The 17,351-nt window shown below is 46.0% G+C and overlaps 1 protein-coding gene across 1 annotated transcript in view; it reads left to right on the plus strand.

Moving 5' to 3' along the window:
- Nucleotides 1-17,351, plus strand: part of LOC110492646 (receptor-type tyrosine-protein phosphatase F) — a 349,905-nt gene that overhangs the window by 322,061 nt on the left and 10,493 nt on the right. The window contains 3 exon segments of the mRNA XM_090182892.1: nucleotides 3,840-3,994; nucleotides 5,940-6,225; nucleotides 17,021-17,199. Coding sequence (XP_090039018.1) covers nucleotides 3,840-3,994; nucleotides 5,940-6,225; nucleotides 17,021-17,199 — 620 coding nt within the window.

The following is a 17,351-nucleotide window of genomic DNA, read 5'->3' on the forward strand; positions in this document are numbered from 1 at the left end:
GAGTCTGACAAACTCACTGAAGGAACAAATTGACAAGTTCAAACTGACGTTTGGAAAAGAAAGTCTGTCTGTGGATGACCTAGATGAAACAGAAAAGGTCATCATTCGATTTGAGCAACGACAGCACTTTAAACAAGAAATTGCACTAGTTGTGAAAGGAAAACAATGTGCCAAGAGAAGCGGCTCAATCTGTAAGCTTGATCCAATTATTGACAATGGCATTCTGAGAGTGGGAGGAAGATTAAGCAAAGCTGCTATGCTACCGGAACTAAAGAATCCTATGATCCTGCCCAAAGACTCCTACATCTCCAGACTGATCTTACTCCACATCCATGAGCAGGTTGGCCCCTCTGGGAGAGGTCACATGCTTTCTAGACTTTGCCAGCGATATTGGATACCCTGTGCCAACTTCTTCGCAAGGAAGATCCTTAAGAGCTGTGCCTTCTGCAGGCGGATGCAAGCTAGAGCTGGAGAACAGAAGATGGCCGACCTTCCACAAGATCGGGTGTCACCTGATTTGCCGCCTTTCACCCATGTGGGCATAGATTACTTCGGCCCCATAGAGAGGAAGGCGAGGCCGCGTTCATGTGAAGCGGTATGGTGTGATCTTTACTTGCCTTGTGAGTCGAGCTGTCCAACTAAAAGTTGCTAGTTATCTGGATACTGATGCCTGCATCAATGCCCTGCGCAGGTTCATCTGTCGAAGGGGCCCAGTAACAAGTATCAGAACAGACAGTGGCACCAACTTTGTTGGAACACACAGAGAGCTAGGAGAAGCTCTGAAAGAGCTGGATCACAACAAGATTCAAAATGAATTACTGAAGGAAGGAGTGACATGGTCATTCAACCCTCCCTCTGGAGCCCACCATGGGGGGGGTATGGGAGAGGTTGATCCGACTGGAGCCCACCATGGGGGGGTATGGGAGAGGTTGATCCGACTGGTGAAAAAGATCCTCTATTCAGTCCTTAAAGAGCAAGTACTTGATGATGAGGCTTTGCAAGACAGCCTTGTGTGAAGTTGAGACGATTTATGAACGACAGACCAATCACTACTGTAACAAATGACCCTAATGATCTAGAACCCCTGATTCCGAACCATCTGCTTCATCTGAAAGCTAAGCCAGTCCTGCCACCAGGAGTATTCCAGAGAAGCGACCTATACTCACGAAGGAGATGGAAGCAAGTACAATATATCACTGACCTCTTCTGGAAGAGATGGATCAGGGAGTATCTTCCACTTATGCAGGAGCGAAACAAGTGGAACACAACTAAGAGAAACTTCAGTCCTGGTGACCTCGTGGTCATCGTCGACGACACCGCCCCAAGGAACTCTTGGCTAATGGGGGCGTGCGGTGGAGGCGTTGCCAGGGGCCAAATGTCTTGTCCGCAGCGTCGTGGTTAAGACTAAGACCAATATCTTAGAGACCTATCAATAAACTCTGTCTGCTCCTTGAGGCGACGGAGTGACACACACACACACACACACACACACACACACAGTGCTCCATCTTAGAATCACGTGCACCTCTGATTCGTTGATGTCGTACTCTTACATTTTTGGACGTCAAACTCTTGACATTTTTGGAAGTTGAACACCTTTACACTTCAACTCAGACTGAGATCTATGGACTATTTTCCTACATGGCACCTTGTATATTTGTATATAGCTATGAACTGTAATAGTGCTCTGGTATAGAATGTTTTGTGTGTTGGCTCTATGTTTGAATATTAAGTAATTGTTGTGCATTCAGTGCAGTCAACAATTAGGGGCCGGTTTGTTAGAGCCGATTTGGACATATCTGTATGAAAGACTGAACATACGGAGCTCCATGTACATTTGTGTAAATATATTAAATATTAATGTACATGATGAAATATTAGGTACATACCTTTATAATTTATATTTACCTGGTTGAGATATATTCATTTGTTGTTAGCGTAACTTAGTTTTTGGCCCCCCCTCTTGCCCATTCATTGTATTGTGGTAATTGTGTTAGGATAAAGGCAGGAAGTTGGGCCTTCGGGGGGGAGGGAATCCTTGCTAGATGCGGGAGCGGTATAGTTTTTTGACCGTACAGACAGACATACAGACAGGTCATATTATGTATTTTCCATATCAAGTAATCTCTGCTTTAAGTTGATTGGAGAATCATTTCTTTGTTAGATATAAGAAGAATAAACATTTTTGTTGCACCATATCCCTGGATGTCATTGAATGTTTGGCCGTTTGGAAACCCTGAGTGTGGACTGTATGCGTACCAAACAACCCCGCCTCAGGCTTGGGCAGTGGCTATGGTAATGTCTGTTCTGCTGTGATGTCGATGCTATGGTCAGGGTCTGGTGTGGACTGTTCTGCTGTGGTGTCGAGACTTTTGTCGGGTGCTGAGGTAGGCTGTTCTGCTGGCTTCTCTGTGGGGGTGGCCACCTCTCTAGTGGGTTGTTCTCTGTCACACGCCATCCCCCTCAACCTCTCCTCCAGCAGTCTGATCCTCTCCTCTAGTGCTCTGTTCTTCTCCTGCTCCTGCTCTTTCTCCTGTTGTAGTTGTCTCACCACTGTCCAGAGTGCAGATGTGTCTCTGTCCACCTCCAGCTCTCCAGGTCTAGTTAAGGGGGTGTTGTTGTGCTGGACTGTTGTCTGGGTCTGTGCTGACTGGAGTGTAATCACCTGCTGTTCCAGCTCCACCTGCCTTACCTCCAGCTGGGTGAATTTATCCTTCATTTCAATGAGAGGGTAGTACTCTGTGCTGGGAGGTTGACTTTCTGCTTGGGGATGCTCGTCTGTGGGGTTATATAATGAAGAGTTCTGGTCTGACCCGCTCGAGGTTGTTCGTTTGTGGGGTTATATAATGAAGAGGTCTGGTCTGACCCGCTCGGGGCGCTCAAGGGAGAGCTTCTCCTGCTTTGATTAGGTGAAAGTCCAGCTGAAACTGTTTGGGGTTGCCCTGTACCATTACTGTTCCAGATTTATAGAGATTTATATTAGCTGACTCAGAGTCCTCGTTGTCAAGTATCCTGTCTCTCTCACTCAATCTCTGTCTCTCGCTCTCTGTCTCTCTCGATCCCTGTTTCTCTCGCTCTCTCTGTCTCTCTCTCTGTCTGCCTGTCTCTCTCTCTCGATCTCTGCTTCTCCCTCGATCTCTCTCGCGAGCTCTCGATCTCTCTCTCACTCGATCTCTGTCTCTCTCTATCTCTGTCTGCCTGTCTCTCTCACTCGATCCCTGTCTCTCTCTATCTCTCTGTCTGTCTATCTTTTTCAATCAATCTCTGTCTCTCTCTGTCTGTCTGTCTCTCTCTCTCGATCTCTGCTTCTCCTTCGATCTCTCTTGCGCGCTCTCAATCTCTCTCACTCGATCTGTCTCTCTCTCTCTCTCTCTGTCTGCCTGTCTCTCTCACTCGATCCCTGTCTCTATCTCTCTGTCTGTCTATCTTTTTCAATCAATCTCTGTCTCTCTCTGTCTGTCTGTCTCTCTCTCTCGATCCCTGTTTCTCTCTCTCGATCTCTGTTTCTCTCTCTCGATCTCTGTTTCTCCCTCTCTAGCTCTCACGCGCTCTCTCTCTCTCCCTCTCCCCATCCCTAGTGTATGGAATCACCTGTCTGTTTCATTCTCTCTTTCATTCATTCTTCTTCATTCCATTGCATCCCTCCATCACAACTTATCATTCTACTAACTCACCTCTCAGGCCAGCGGGATGGTTGGTTGGTTTCATTTTCATTTCTAACCCCTCTGCTAGCCACCTGGAAAATGCTTCATTCACACACACACACACACACACACACACACACACAATAATGAACACCATTAACAATTTTGTTCCCTTTCGTTGGTTTTCTCCTACAGAATGGTTCCAGTGAGAAGCGTGAGATTCGTCAGTTCCAGTTCATGGCCTGGCCGGACCACGGGGTACCAGAGTACCCCACCCCTATCCTGGCCTTCCTACGACGGGTCAAAGCCTGCAACCCCCCTGACGCTGGGCCCATGGTGGTACACTGCAGGTAAACTATACCGTTTTTGCGACTGCACTTGAAGAAACTTTAAAAGTTCTTGAGATGTTCCCTATTGACTGACCTTCATGTCTTAAAGTAATGATGGACTGTCGTTTCTCTTTGCTTATTTGAGCTGTTCTTGGCATAATATGGACTTTGGTCTTTTACCAAATAGGGCTATCTTCTGTATGCCACCTTTACCTTGTCACAACACAACTGATCTAACGCAATAAGAAGGAAAGAAATTCCACAAATGAACTTTTAACAAGGCACACCTGTTCATTGAAATGCATTCCAGGTGACTACCTCATGAAGCTGGTTGAGAGAATGCCTAGTAGGTGCAAAACTGTCGTTAAGGGAAAGGGTGGCTACTTTGAAGAATCTGAAATATAAAATATGATTCCAAGTGTGTTATTTCATAGTTTTGATTTCTTCACTATTATTCTACAATGTAGAAAGAATAAAGAAAAACCCTTGAATGAGGAGGTGTGCTAAAACTTTTGACCAGTAGTGTGTGTGTGTGTGTGTGTGTGTGTGTGTGTGTGTGTGTGTGTGTGTGTGTGTGTATATATACCCTGCCCCCCCCCCCAATGCTTAAAATATATATATATATATACACTGCTCAAATAAATAAAGGAAGCAACACTGATTGACAATAAATGTCACATGCTGTTGTGCAAATGGAATAGACAACAGCAGGAAATTATAGGCAATTAGCAAGACACCCCCAATAATGTTAACCTCCCTCCTCCCTCAGTGTGGGCGTGTAATGTTAACCTATCTCCTCCCTCAGTGCGGGCGTGTAATGTTAACCTCTCTCCCCTTTCTCCCTCAGTGTGGGCGTGTAATGTTAACCTCTCTCCTCCCTCAGTGCGGGCATTGTAATGTTAACCTCTCTCCTCCCTCCTCCCTCAGTGCGGGCGTGTAATGTTAACCTCCCTCCTCCCTCAGTGTGGGCGTGTAATATTAACCTCTCTTTTCCCTCCTCCCTCAGTGCGGGCGTGTAATGTTAACCTCCCTCCTCCCTCAGTGTGGGCGTGTAATATTAATCTCCCTCCTCCCTCAGTGTGGGCGTGTAATGTTAACCTATCTCCTCCTTCCTCCCTCAGTGAAGGCGTGTAATGTTAACCTCTCTCCTCCCTCCTCCCTCAGTGTGGGCGTGTAATGTTAACCTCTCTTCTCCCTCCTCCCTCAGTGTGGGCGTGTAATGTTAACCTCTCTCCTCCCTCCTCCCTCAGTGAGGGTGTGTAATGTTAACCTCCCTCCTCCCTCCTCCCTCAGTGTGGGCGTGTAATGTTAACCTCTCTTCTCCCTCCTCCCTCAGTGCGGGTGTGTAATGTTAACCTCTCTCCTCCTTCCTCCCTCAGTGCAGGCGTGTAATGTTAACCTCTCTCCTCCTTCCTCCCTCAGTGTGGGCGTGTAATGTTAACCTCTCTTCTCCCTCCTCCCTCAGTGTGGGCGTGTAATATTAACCTCTCTCCTCCCTCCTCCCTCAGTGCGGGCGTGTATTATTAACCTCTCTTCTCCCTCCTCCCTCAGTGTGGGCGTGTAATGTTAACCTCTCTCCTCCCTCCTCCCTCAGTGCGGGCGTGTAATGTTAACCTCTCTCCTCCCTCCTCCCTCAGTGTGGGCGTGTATCATTAACCTCTCTTCTCCTCCTCCCTCAGTGCCGTTGTGTATTATTAACCTCTCTTCTCCCTCCTCCCTCAGTGCGGGCGTGTATTGTTAACCTCTCTCCTCCCTCCTCCCTCAGTGCGGGCGTGTAATGTTAACCTCCCTCCTCCCTCAGTGTGGGCGTGTAATATTAACCTCCCTCCTCCCTCAGTGTGGGCGTGTAATATTAACCTCTCTCCTCCCTCCTCCCTCAGTGCGGGCGTGTAATATTAACCTCTCTCCTCCCTCCTCCCTCAGTGCGGGCGTGTATTATTAACCTCTCTCCTCCCTCCTCCCTCAGTGCGGGCGTGGGTAGAACAGGCTGCCTGATCGTGATCGAGGCCATGCTGGAGCGTATGAAGCATGAGAAGTCGGTGGATATCTACGGTCATGTGACGTGTATGAGAGCTCAGAGGAACTACATGGTGCAGACTGAGGACCAATATGTCTTTATCCACGAGGCCCTGCTAGAGGCAGCCACCTGTGGCCTCACTGAGGTCCCCGCACGCAATCTGTATGCACACATCCAGAAACTCACCCAGCCGCCCACAGGGGAGACCGTCACCGCCATGGAGCTGGAGTTTAAGGTAATATTAATATATACATAATAATAATAATAATATGTAGAATCTTCATCGCCATCATCATCATCATAATGAAAATGACCTCTGGTCCTTTAGACACGGATTGGATAGGTGTATGCCATTGTTACCCAATACATTCCTAGTTGAGGATTCCACCCGACCTATCAGATGTTGAGGTGGAGCCGCTACTCCTGTGATTGGACAGTGACAGTGGGGATGTTTTCAGATCTGTTACCTCATTGGTCCCTCACCTTCCTTCCTCCTCCTGTGATTGGACAGTGTAGTTCAGAGATGGGCAACTTTGAAGGAAGGGGTCGGGGCCCACATCAAAGATGGGAACTCATCATAAGGGGCTGCAGTGGCTCCGGGGGGGGGGGGGGCCGGTCGGAGACTTTTGGGGCCCCCACGCCACCCCCCCCCCCCCCCCCCACTACAGTGGATAGAAAACAGTTTTAAAGTAAATTTGCTGCAATTCTACACATTTTGCCATGTGGTGGAGAGAAGTAATGACCGTTTTTAACCTGTAGTGACACCCCATCCTGTGAACGGGACCGTTATCATCATCGGACACTAATTAGCATAACGCAACGGACATAAATCTTCACAGAAAATAGTCCTATTCATGAAAATCACAAGTGAAATATATTGGAACACAGCTTAGCCTTTTGTTAATCACCCCGTCATCTCAGATTTTCAAAATATGCTTTACAGCCAACGCTAGACAAGCATTTGTGTAAGTTTATCATAGCCTAGCATAGCATTATGCCTTGCTAGCAGCAGGCAAACCTGTCACGTTTGCCTGCTGCTAGCAAGGTTAATGTGATATCTGAGTGAGAGTGACTAACGATATCAACGCGGGCCCCCGGTTGGTAATTCAGTCGTGATTACTACAAGTTTAGATAGTTGGCCGCTAGAGTGACTTACCAATCTGCTGACATGGCTAATGGAGTAACTAACAGTGACTGATAAAACAAGAGAAAATCTGCTGATGCACAACCACATTTCAAACTGGCACCTCTACTATTCTACCTAGCAACAATAAGTTGAGACCCCGACTGAGTTCCCTCAGAATTTTTTTTTTTTTTAATTGTTTTTATTTTTGGAAATTGTTCCGCGGGTCTACATAAGGAACAGCCAGTTGCCCGGGTTTCTACAGTAGTTTTTAAGTTTATTGTCCCAGAAAAATGACCATTATAAAACAACGTTGAACACGTAAATCCACATGGCTCACAATGACATACAGTTCAAGCCATAGGGATGACAACCATCAATACTACTACAATGATCTAGTCATAGGGATGACAGCCATCAATACTACATAGGGATGACAGCAGTCAATACTACTACAATGATCTAGTCATAGGGATGACAGCCATCAATACTACTACAATGATCTAGTCATAGGGATGACAGCAGTCAATATTAGTACAATGATCAAGCCATAGGGATGACAGCCATTAATACTACTACAATGATCTAGTCATAGGGATGACAGCCATCAATACTACATAGGGATGACAGCCATCAATACTACTACAATGATCTAGTCATAGGGATGACAGCCATCAATACTACTACAATGATCTAGTCATAGGGATGACAGCCATCAATACTACTACAATGATCAAGCCATAGGGATGACAGCCATCAATACTACATAGGGATGACAGCAGTCAATACTACTACAATGATCTAGTCATAGGGATGACAGCCATCAATACTACTACAATGATCTAGTCATAGGGATGACAGCCATCAATACTACATAGGGATGACAGCCATTAATACTACTACAATGATCTAGTCATAGGGATGACAGCCATCAATACTACATAGGGATGACAGCCATCAATACTACTACAATGATCTAGTCATAGGGATGACAGCCATCAATACTACTACAATGATCTAGTCATAGGGATGACAGCCATCAATACTACTACAATGATCAAGCCATAGGGATGACAGCCATCAATACTACTACAATGATCTAGTCATAGGGATGACAGCCATCAATACTACTACAATGATCAAGCCATAGGGATGACAGCAGTCAATACTACTACAATGATCTAGTCATAGGGATGACAGCCATCAATACTACTACAATGATCTAGTCATAGGGATGACAGCAGTCAATACTAGTACAATGATCAAGCCATAGGGATGACAGCCATCAATACTACTACAATGATCTAGTCATAGGGATGACAGCCATCAATACTACATAGGGATGACAGCCATCAATACTACTACAATGATCTAGTCATAGGGATGACAGCCATCAATACTACTACAATGATCTAGTCATAGGGATGACAGCCATCAATACTACATAGGGATGACAGCCATCAATACTACTACAATGATCAAAGCATAGGGATGACAGCCATCAATACTACTACAATGATCTAGTCATAGGGATGACAGCCATCAATACTACATAGGGATGACAGCCATCAATACTACTACAATGATCAAGGCATAGGGATGACAGCCATCAATACTACTACAATGATCAAGTCATAGGGATGACAGCCATCAATACTACATAGGGATGACAGCCATCAATACTACATAGGGATGACAGCCATCAATACTACATAGGGATGACAGCCATCAATACTACATAGGGATGACAGCCATCAATACTACATAGGGATGACAGCCATCAATACTACATAGGGATGACAGCCATCAATACTACTATATACAGTAGGCCTAGGAGCGGCACTGAAGCACAGCATGTCAAAGTTGCCTAATAAGTCAGGTGCTCTGTACATTCTTAGATGATCTCGTCAACCTCAACATCCTCCCAAGCCCACCTCCTTCCCTGTATTGAAAAGGGCAATGGTCACAGGGGTGAAGAAGTGCTTGTACCTGTTCGTCTTAACAGAGGAGAATATATACCGGGAGCCAGAGGGTAGGAACTCATGGTGCAGGGACACAGTCAGACAGGATGGAGCTCACGGTGTAGGGACACAGTCAAATAGGATGGAACTCATGGTGTAGGGGGTGGACACAGTCAGACAGGATGGAGCTCATGGTGTAGGGGCAGGGCATAGTCAGACAGGATGTAACTCATGGTGTAGGGGCTGGAAAAAGTCAGACAGGATGGAACTCATGGTGTAGGGGCTGGGAAAAGTCAGACAGGATGGAACTCATGGTGTAGGGACACAGTCAGATAGGATGGAGCTCATGGTGTAGGGGCTGGGAACAGTCAGACAGGATGTAACTCATGGTGTAGGGGCTGGGAAAAGTCAGACAGGATGGAACTCATGGTGTAGGGGCTGGGAACAGTCAGACAGGATGGAACTCATGGTGTAGGGGCTGGGAACAGTCAGACAGAATGGAACTCATGGTGTAGGGACTTGGAACAGTCAGACAGGATAGAGCTCATGGTGTAGGGGCTGGGAACAGTCAGACAGGATGGAACTCATGGTGTAGGGGCTGGGAACAGTCAGACAGAATGGAACTCATGGTGTAGGGGCTGGGAACAGTCAGAGAGGATAGAGCTCATGGTGTAGGGGCTGGGAACAGTCAGACAGGATGGAACTCATGGTGTAGGGACTGGGAACAGTCAGAGAGGATAGAGCTCATGGTGTAGGGGCTGGGAACAGTCAGACAGGATGGAACCAGCCACACAAGGCATAACATTCCATTACACCATAGCCTACTTGTCAACAGTATGTTTATGTTTTTTATATATATATATATTAGTATTTAGTTAGTATTTCGCTAAGGTGTATGTAAACTTCCGACTTCAACTGTATTTGTATTTATTAGGGATTTCCATTAGTTCCTGCCAAGGCAGCAGCTACTCTTCCTGGGGTTTATTATGGATCCCCATTAGTTCCTGCCAAGGCAGCAGCTACTCTTCCTGGGGTTTATTATGGATCCCCATTAGTTCCTGCCAAGGCAGCAGCTACTCTTCCTTGGGTTTATTATGGATCCCCATTAGTTCCTGCCAAGGCAGCAGCTACTCTTCCTGGGGTTTATTATGGATCCCCATTAGTTCCTGCCAAGGCAGCAGCTACTCTTCCTGGGGTTTATTATGGATCCCCATTAGTTCCTGCCAAGGCAGCAGCTACTCTTCCTTGGGTTTATTATGGATCCCCATTAGTTCCTGCCAAGGCAGCAGCTACTCTTCCTGGGGTTTATTATGGATCCCCATTAGTTCCTGCCAAGGCAGCAGCTACTCTTCCTGGGGTTTATTATGGATCCCGATTAGTTCCTGCCAAGGCAGCAGCTACTCTTCCTTGGGTTTATTATGGATCCCGATTAGTTCCTGCCGAGGCAGCAGCTACTCTTCCTGGGGTTTATTATGGATCCCCATTAGTTCCTGCCAAGACAGCAGCTCCTCTTCCTGGGGTTTATTATGGATCCCCATTAGTTCCTGCCAAGGCAGCAGCTACTCTTCCTGGGGTTTATTATGGATCCCCATTAGTTCCTGCCAAGGCAGCAGCTCCTCTTCCTGGGGTTTATTATGGATCCCCATTAGTTCCTGCTAAAGCAGCAGCTACTCTTCCTGGGGTCCAGTTAAATGAAGGCAGTTTTACAATTATAAAAACATTACAACACATTCATAACAGATTTCCCAACACACTGTGTGCCCTCAGGCCCCTACTCCACTACCACATATTTACAGTACAAAATATATGTGCGTGTATAGTGCGTATGTTATCGTGTGTGTGTGTGTATATGCATGTGTCTGTGCCTATGTGTGTTGCTTCACAGTACCCGCTGTTCCATAAGGTGTATTTGTATCTGTTTTTTAAAATCTGATTCTACTGCTTGCATCAGGAGATATCTACTGCAGCCCTCATATACAGTGCCTTGCGAAAGTATTCGGCCCCCTTGAACTTTGCGACCTTTTGCCACATTTCAGGCTTCAAACATAAAGATATAAAACTGTATTTTTTTTGTGAAGAATCAACAACAAGTGGGACACAATCATGAAGTGGAACGACATTTATTGGATATTTCAAACTTTTTTAACAAATCAAAAACTGAAAAATTGGGCGTGCAAAATTATTCAGCCCCTTTACTTTCAGTGCAGCAAACTCTCTCCAGAAGTTCAGTGAGGATCTCTGAATGATCCAATGTTGACCTAAATGACTAATGATGATAAATACAATCCACCTGTGTGTAATCAAGTCTCCGTATAAATGCACCTGCACTGTGATAGTCTCAGAGGTCCGTTAAAAGCGCAGAGAGCATCATGAAGAACAAGGAACACACCAGGCAGGTCCGAGATACTGTTGTGAAGAAGTTTAAAGCCGGATTTGGATACAAAAATATTTCCCAAGCTTTAAACATCCCAAGGAGCACTGTGCAAGCGATAATATTGAAATTGGAGGAGTATCAGACCACTGTAAATCTACCAAGACCTGGCCGTCCCTCTAAACTTTCAGCTCATACAAAGAGAAGACTGATCAGAGATGCAGCCAAGAGGCCCATGATCACTCTGGATGAACTGCAGAGATCTACAGCTGAGGTGGGAGACTCTGTCCATAGGACAACAATCAGTCGTATATTGCACAAATCTGGCCTTTATGGAAGAGTGGCAAGAAGAAAGCCATTTCTTAAAGATATCCATAAAAAGTGTTGTTTAAAGTTTGCCACAAGCCACCTGGGAGACACACCAAACATGTGGAAGAAGGTGCTCTGGTCAGATGAAACCAAAATTGAACTTTTTGGCAACAATGCAAAACGTTATGTTTGGCGTAAAAGCAACACAGCTCATCACCCTGAACACACCATCCCCACTGTCAAACATGGTGGTGGCAGCATCATGGTTTGGGCCTGCTTTTCTTCAGCAGGGACAGGGAAGATGGTTCAAATTGATGGGAAGATGGATGGAGCCAAGTACAGGACCATTCTGCAAAAGACCTGAGACTGGGACGGAGATTTGTCTTCCAACAAGACAATGATCCAAAACATAAAGCAAAATCTACAATGGAATGGTTCAAAAATAAACATATCCAGGTGTTAGAATGCTCAAGTCAAAGTCCAGACCTGAATCCAATCGAGAATCTGTGGAAAGAACTGAAAACTGCTGTTCACAAATGCTCTCCATCCAACCTCACTGAGCTCGAGCTGTTTTGCAAGGAGGAATGGGAAAAAATGTCAGTCTCTCGATGTGCAAAACTGATAGAGACATACCCCAAGCGACCTACAGCTGTAATCGCAGCAAAAGGTGGCGCTACAAAGTATTAACTTAAGGGGGCTGAATAATTTTGCACGCCCAATTTTTCAGTTTTTGATTTGTTAAAAAAGTTTGAAATATCCAATAAATGTCGTTCCACTTCATGATTGTGTCCCACTTGTTGTTGATTCTTCACAAACAAATACAGTTTTATATCTTTATGTTTGAAGCCTGAAATGTGGCAAAAGGTCGCAAAGTTCAAGGGGGCCGAATACTTTCGCAAGGCACTGTATATCTACTGCAGCCCTCAGATATACCTACTGCAGCCCTCAGATATATCTACTGCAGCCCTCAGATATCTACTGCAGCCCTCAGATATATCTACTGCAGCCCTCATATATCTACTGCAGCCCTCATATATCTACTGCTTCCCTCATATATCTACTGCAGCCCTCAGATATACCTACTGCAGCCCTCAGATATACCTACTGCAGCCCTCATCCTCCACATACAACACCCATTCTGCCACATTCTGTTAAAGGTCCCCAAAGCACACATCGCTGGGTCGCTCGTCTTTTCAGTTCGCTGCAGCTAGCAACTGGAACGAGCTGCAACAAACACTCAAACTGGACAGTTTTATCTCCATCTCTTCATTCAAAGACTCAATCATGGACACTCTTACTGATAGTTGTGGCTGCTTAGTGTGATGTATTGTTGTCTCTACCTTCTTGACCTTTGTGCTGTTGTCTGTGCCCAATAATGTTTGTACCATGTTTTGTGCTGCTACCATGTTGTTGTCATGTTGTGTTGCTACCACGCTGTGTTGTCATGTGTTGCTGCCTTGCTATGTTGTTGTCTAAGGTCTCTCTTTATGTAGTGTTGTCTCTCTTGTTGTGATGTGTGTTTTGTCCTATATTTATATTGTATTTATTTTTTATCCCAGGCCCCCGTCCCCACAGGAGGCCTTTTGGTAGGCCGTCATTGTAAAGAATTTGTTCTTAACTTACTTGCCTAGTTAAATAAAAATCTGTTACCTGATGTGGAATAGAGTTCCATGTAGTCATGGCTCTATGTAGTACTGTGGAATAGAGTTCCATGTAGTCATGTCTCTATGTAGTACTGTGGAATAGAGTTCCATGTAGTCATGGCTCTATGTAGTACTGTGTGCCTCCCATAGTCTGTTCTGGACTTGGGGACTGTGAAGAGACCTCTGGTGGCATGTCTTGTGGGGTATGTCATGGGTGTCTGAGCTGTGTGCTAGTAGTTTAGACAGACAGCTTGATGCATTCAACCTCTCACAAATACAAGTATTGATGAAGTCAAACTCTCCTCCGCTTTGAGCCAGGAGAGATTGACATGCATATTATTAATGTTTGCTGTCTGTGTACATCCAAAGGCCAGCTGTGCCTTCCCTGTTCTGAGCCAATTGTAATTTTCCAAAGTCCCTCTTTGTGGCTCCTGACCACACTACTGAACAGTAGTCCAGGTGCAACAAACTAGGGCCTGTAGGACCTGCCTTGTTGATAGTGTTGTTAAGAAGGTAGAAACTAGGGCCTGTAGGACCTGCCTTGTTGATAGTGTTGTTAAGAAGGTAGAGCAGCACTTTATTATGGACAGACTTTTCCCCATCTTAGGTACCACTGCATCAATATGTTTTGACCATGACAGTTTACAATCCAGAGTTTCTCCAGGCAGTTTAGTCATCTCAACTTGCTCAATTTCCACATTATTCATTACAAGATTTAAGTTGAGGTTCAGGGTTTAGTGAGTGTTTTGTCCCAAATGCAATGCTTTTAGTTTTATAAATATTTATTCCTTGCCGCCCACTCTGAAGCTAACTGCAGCTCTTTGTTAAGTGTTGCAGTCATTTCAGTCGCTGTAGTAGCTGATGTGTATAGTGTTGAGTCATCCGCATACATAGACACTCTGGCTTTACTCAAAGTCAGTGGCATGTCATTAGACAAAAAAATGAAAAAAGCAACGGGCCTAAACAGCTACCCTGGGGAATTCCTGATTCTAACTGGATTATATTTGAGAGGCTTCCATTAAAGAACACCTTCTGTGTTCTGTTAGACAGGTAACTCTTTATCCACATTATAGCAGGGGGTGTAAAGCCATAACACACATGGTTTTCCAGCAGCAGACTATGATCGATAATGTCAAACGCCGACATTGAAGTCTAACAAAAATAGCCCCCACAATGGTTTTACCATCAAGAATGAATTACAACAACAAAGGATGTAAGAAACAAACTTTCACATTTCGTGGGAAGGGGGAAAACAAATTTGAATACATGTGGATTTTGACACTTTTATCTAGGTGTCATAACCAGCCATAAAATAACACTATACATTGTCACGTCAGGTGTAAATATATGGGTCACCACAGCGTTATGTCAGCTGTTATGACATGGTTATGAATGTGTCATGTGTTATGACACTGGGTGTCAAGTAAAGCGTTAGCGAAAAGGGTAAGACAGAATCCATGTACGATTTACTAAATGGAGTCATGAAGGTCCTGTTTACATGGTCTCCAGTGCTCTATAGCTCTTCCAGTGGTAGAAGGAGAGAGAGGGGGAGACTGGGGGGGGGGGGGGGGGGGGGGGAGAGCGATGGTGATTGTGGGACTTACAGCCCTGCCGTTCAAGCCCAGGCAGTCTGGCCACCCCACACAGAGCAACACCAGGTCTGTCCACTCTCTCCTGTGATGTCCATCTGTGGTGTGAGAGCTGCCAGGTCCCGTACTGAGCCAGTCACGCCTCCCCACTCCCCCACTCCCATCTCTCCAGCAGGCTCTGCCAGCTCTGCGGACACCCACCACCATCTACTATAGCCATTACAACCATTTTATACACATCATGCCTTACTGTTACTGTCAGTAAAGTCCTGCTGCTATTACTGTGATATACATTAATGAGTCCCTGTTAAAGAAACACAATAAAGTGAAGTACATGTGAGTGATACCCTCTCCCCTCCTCCTTTTCTCTCCTCTTCCTTATCTCCCTTCTCTCCCCTCCTCCTGTTCTCTCCTCTTCCTTATCTCCCTTCTCTCCCCTCCTTTTCTCTCCTCTTCCTTATCTCCCTTATCTCCCCTCCTCCTTTTCTCTCCCCTCCTCCTTATCTCCCTTCTCTCCCCTCCTCCTTCTCTCTCCTCTTCCTTATCTCCCTTCTCTCTCTCCTCCTTTTCTCTCCTCTCTTCCTTATCTCCCTTCTCTCCTCTCCTCCTTTTCTCTCCACTTCCTTATCTCCCTTCTCTCCTCCTTTTCTCTCCTCTTCCTTATCTCCCTTCTCTCTCCTCCTCCTTTTCTCTCCTCTTCCTTATCTCCCTTCTCTCCCCTCCTCCTTTTCTCTCCCCTCCTCCTTATCTCCATTCTCTCTCCTCCTGTTCTCTCCTCTTCCTTATCTCCCTTCTCTCTCCTCCTTTTCTCTCCTCTTCCTTATCTCCCTTCTCTCTCCTCCTTTTCTCTCCTCTTCCTTATCTCCCTTCTCTCTCCTCCTTCTCTCTCCTCTTCCTTATCTCCCTTCTCTCTCCTCCTTTTCTCTCCTCTCTTCCTTATCTCCCTTCTCTCCCCTCCTCCTTCTCTCTCCTCTTCCTTATCTCCCTTCTCTCTCCTCCTTTTCTCTCCTCTCTTCCTTATCGCCCTTCTCTCTCCTCCTTTTCTCTCCTCTTCCTTATCTCCCTTCTCTCTCCTCCTTTTCTCTCCTCTCTTCCTTATCTCCCTTCTCTCTCCTCCTGTTCTCTCCTCTTCCTTATCCCCCTTCTCTCCCCTCCTCCTTCTCTCTCCTCTCTTCCTTATCTCCCTTCTCTCTCCTCCTTTTCTCTCCTCTCTTCCTTATCTCCCTTCTCTCTCCTCCTTTTCTCTCCTCTCTTCCTTATCTCCCTTCTCTCTCCTCCTTTTCTCTCCTCTTCCTTATCTCCCTTCTCTCTCCTCCTTTTCTCTCCTCTCTTCCTTATCTCCCTTCTCTCTCCTCCTTTTCTCTCCTCTCTTCCTTATCTCCCTTCTCTCCCCTCCTCCTTCTCTCTCCTCTCTTCCTTATCTCCCTTCTCTCTCCTCCTTTTCTCTCCTCTCTTCCTTATCTCCCTTCTCTCTCCTCCTTTTCTCTCCTCTCTTCCTTATCTCCCTTCTCTCTCCTCCTTTTCTCTCCTCTTCCTTATCTCCCTTCTCTCTCCTCCTTCTCTCTCCTCTTCCTTATCTCCCTTCTCTCTCCTCCTTTTCTCTCCTCTCTTCCTTATCTCCCTTCTCTCCCCTCCTCATTTTCTCTCCTCTTCCTTATCTCCCTTCTCTCTCTCCTCCTTTTCTCTCCTCTTCCTTATCTCCCTTCTCTCTCCTCTCTTCCTTATCTCCCTTCTCTCTCCTCCTGTTCTCTCCTCTTCCTTATCTCCCTTCTCTCTCCTCCTTTTCTCTCCTCTCTTCCTTATCTCCCTTCTCTCTCCTCCTTTTCTCTCCTCTCTTCCTTATCTCCCTTCTCTCTCCTCCTTTTCTCTCCTCTCTTCCTTATCTCCCTTCTCTCTCCTCCTTTTCTCTCCTCTCTTCCTTATCTCCCTTCTCTCTCCTCCTTTTCTCTCCTCTCTTCCTTATCTCCCTTCTCTCTCCTCCTGTTCTCTCCCGTTCTCCTTTTCTCCTCTCCTTATTCCCTCCCTCTCTCACAGAGACTGGCTAACTCCAAAGCCCACACCTCCAGGTTCATCAGTGCCAACCTGCCCTGCAATAAGTTCAAGAACCGGCTGGTGAATATCATGCCCTTCGAGTCGACACGCGTGTGTCTGCAGCCTATCAGAGGAGTGGAGGGGTCTGACTACATCAACGCCAGCTGCATCGATGGGTACAGGTAAGAGAGAGAGTGTGTGTGTGTGTGTGTGTGTGGTGTGTGTGTGTGTGTGTGTGTGGTCTGACTACATCAACGCCAGCTGCATCGATGGGTACAGGTAAGAGAGAGAGAGTGTGTGTGTGTGTGGTGTGGTGTGTGTGTGTGTGTGTGTG

The sequence above is a fragment of the Oncorhynchus mykiss genome, chromosome 8 (assembly GCF_057628025.1).
Source record: "Oncorhynchus mykiss isolate SJ-2025 chromosome 8, ASM5762802v1, whole genome shotgun sequence".
NCBI lineage: Eukaryota > Metazoa > Chordata > Actinopteri > Salmoniformes > Salmonidae > Oncorhynchus > Oncorhynchus mykiss.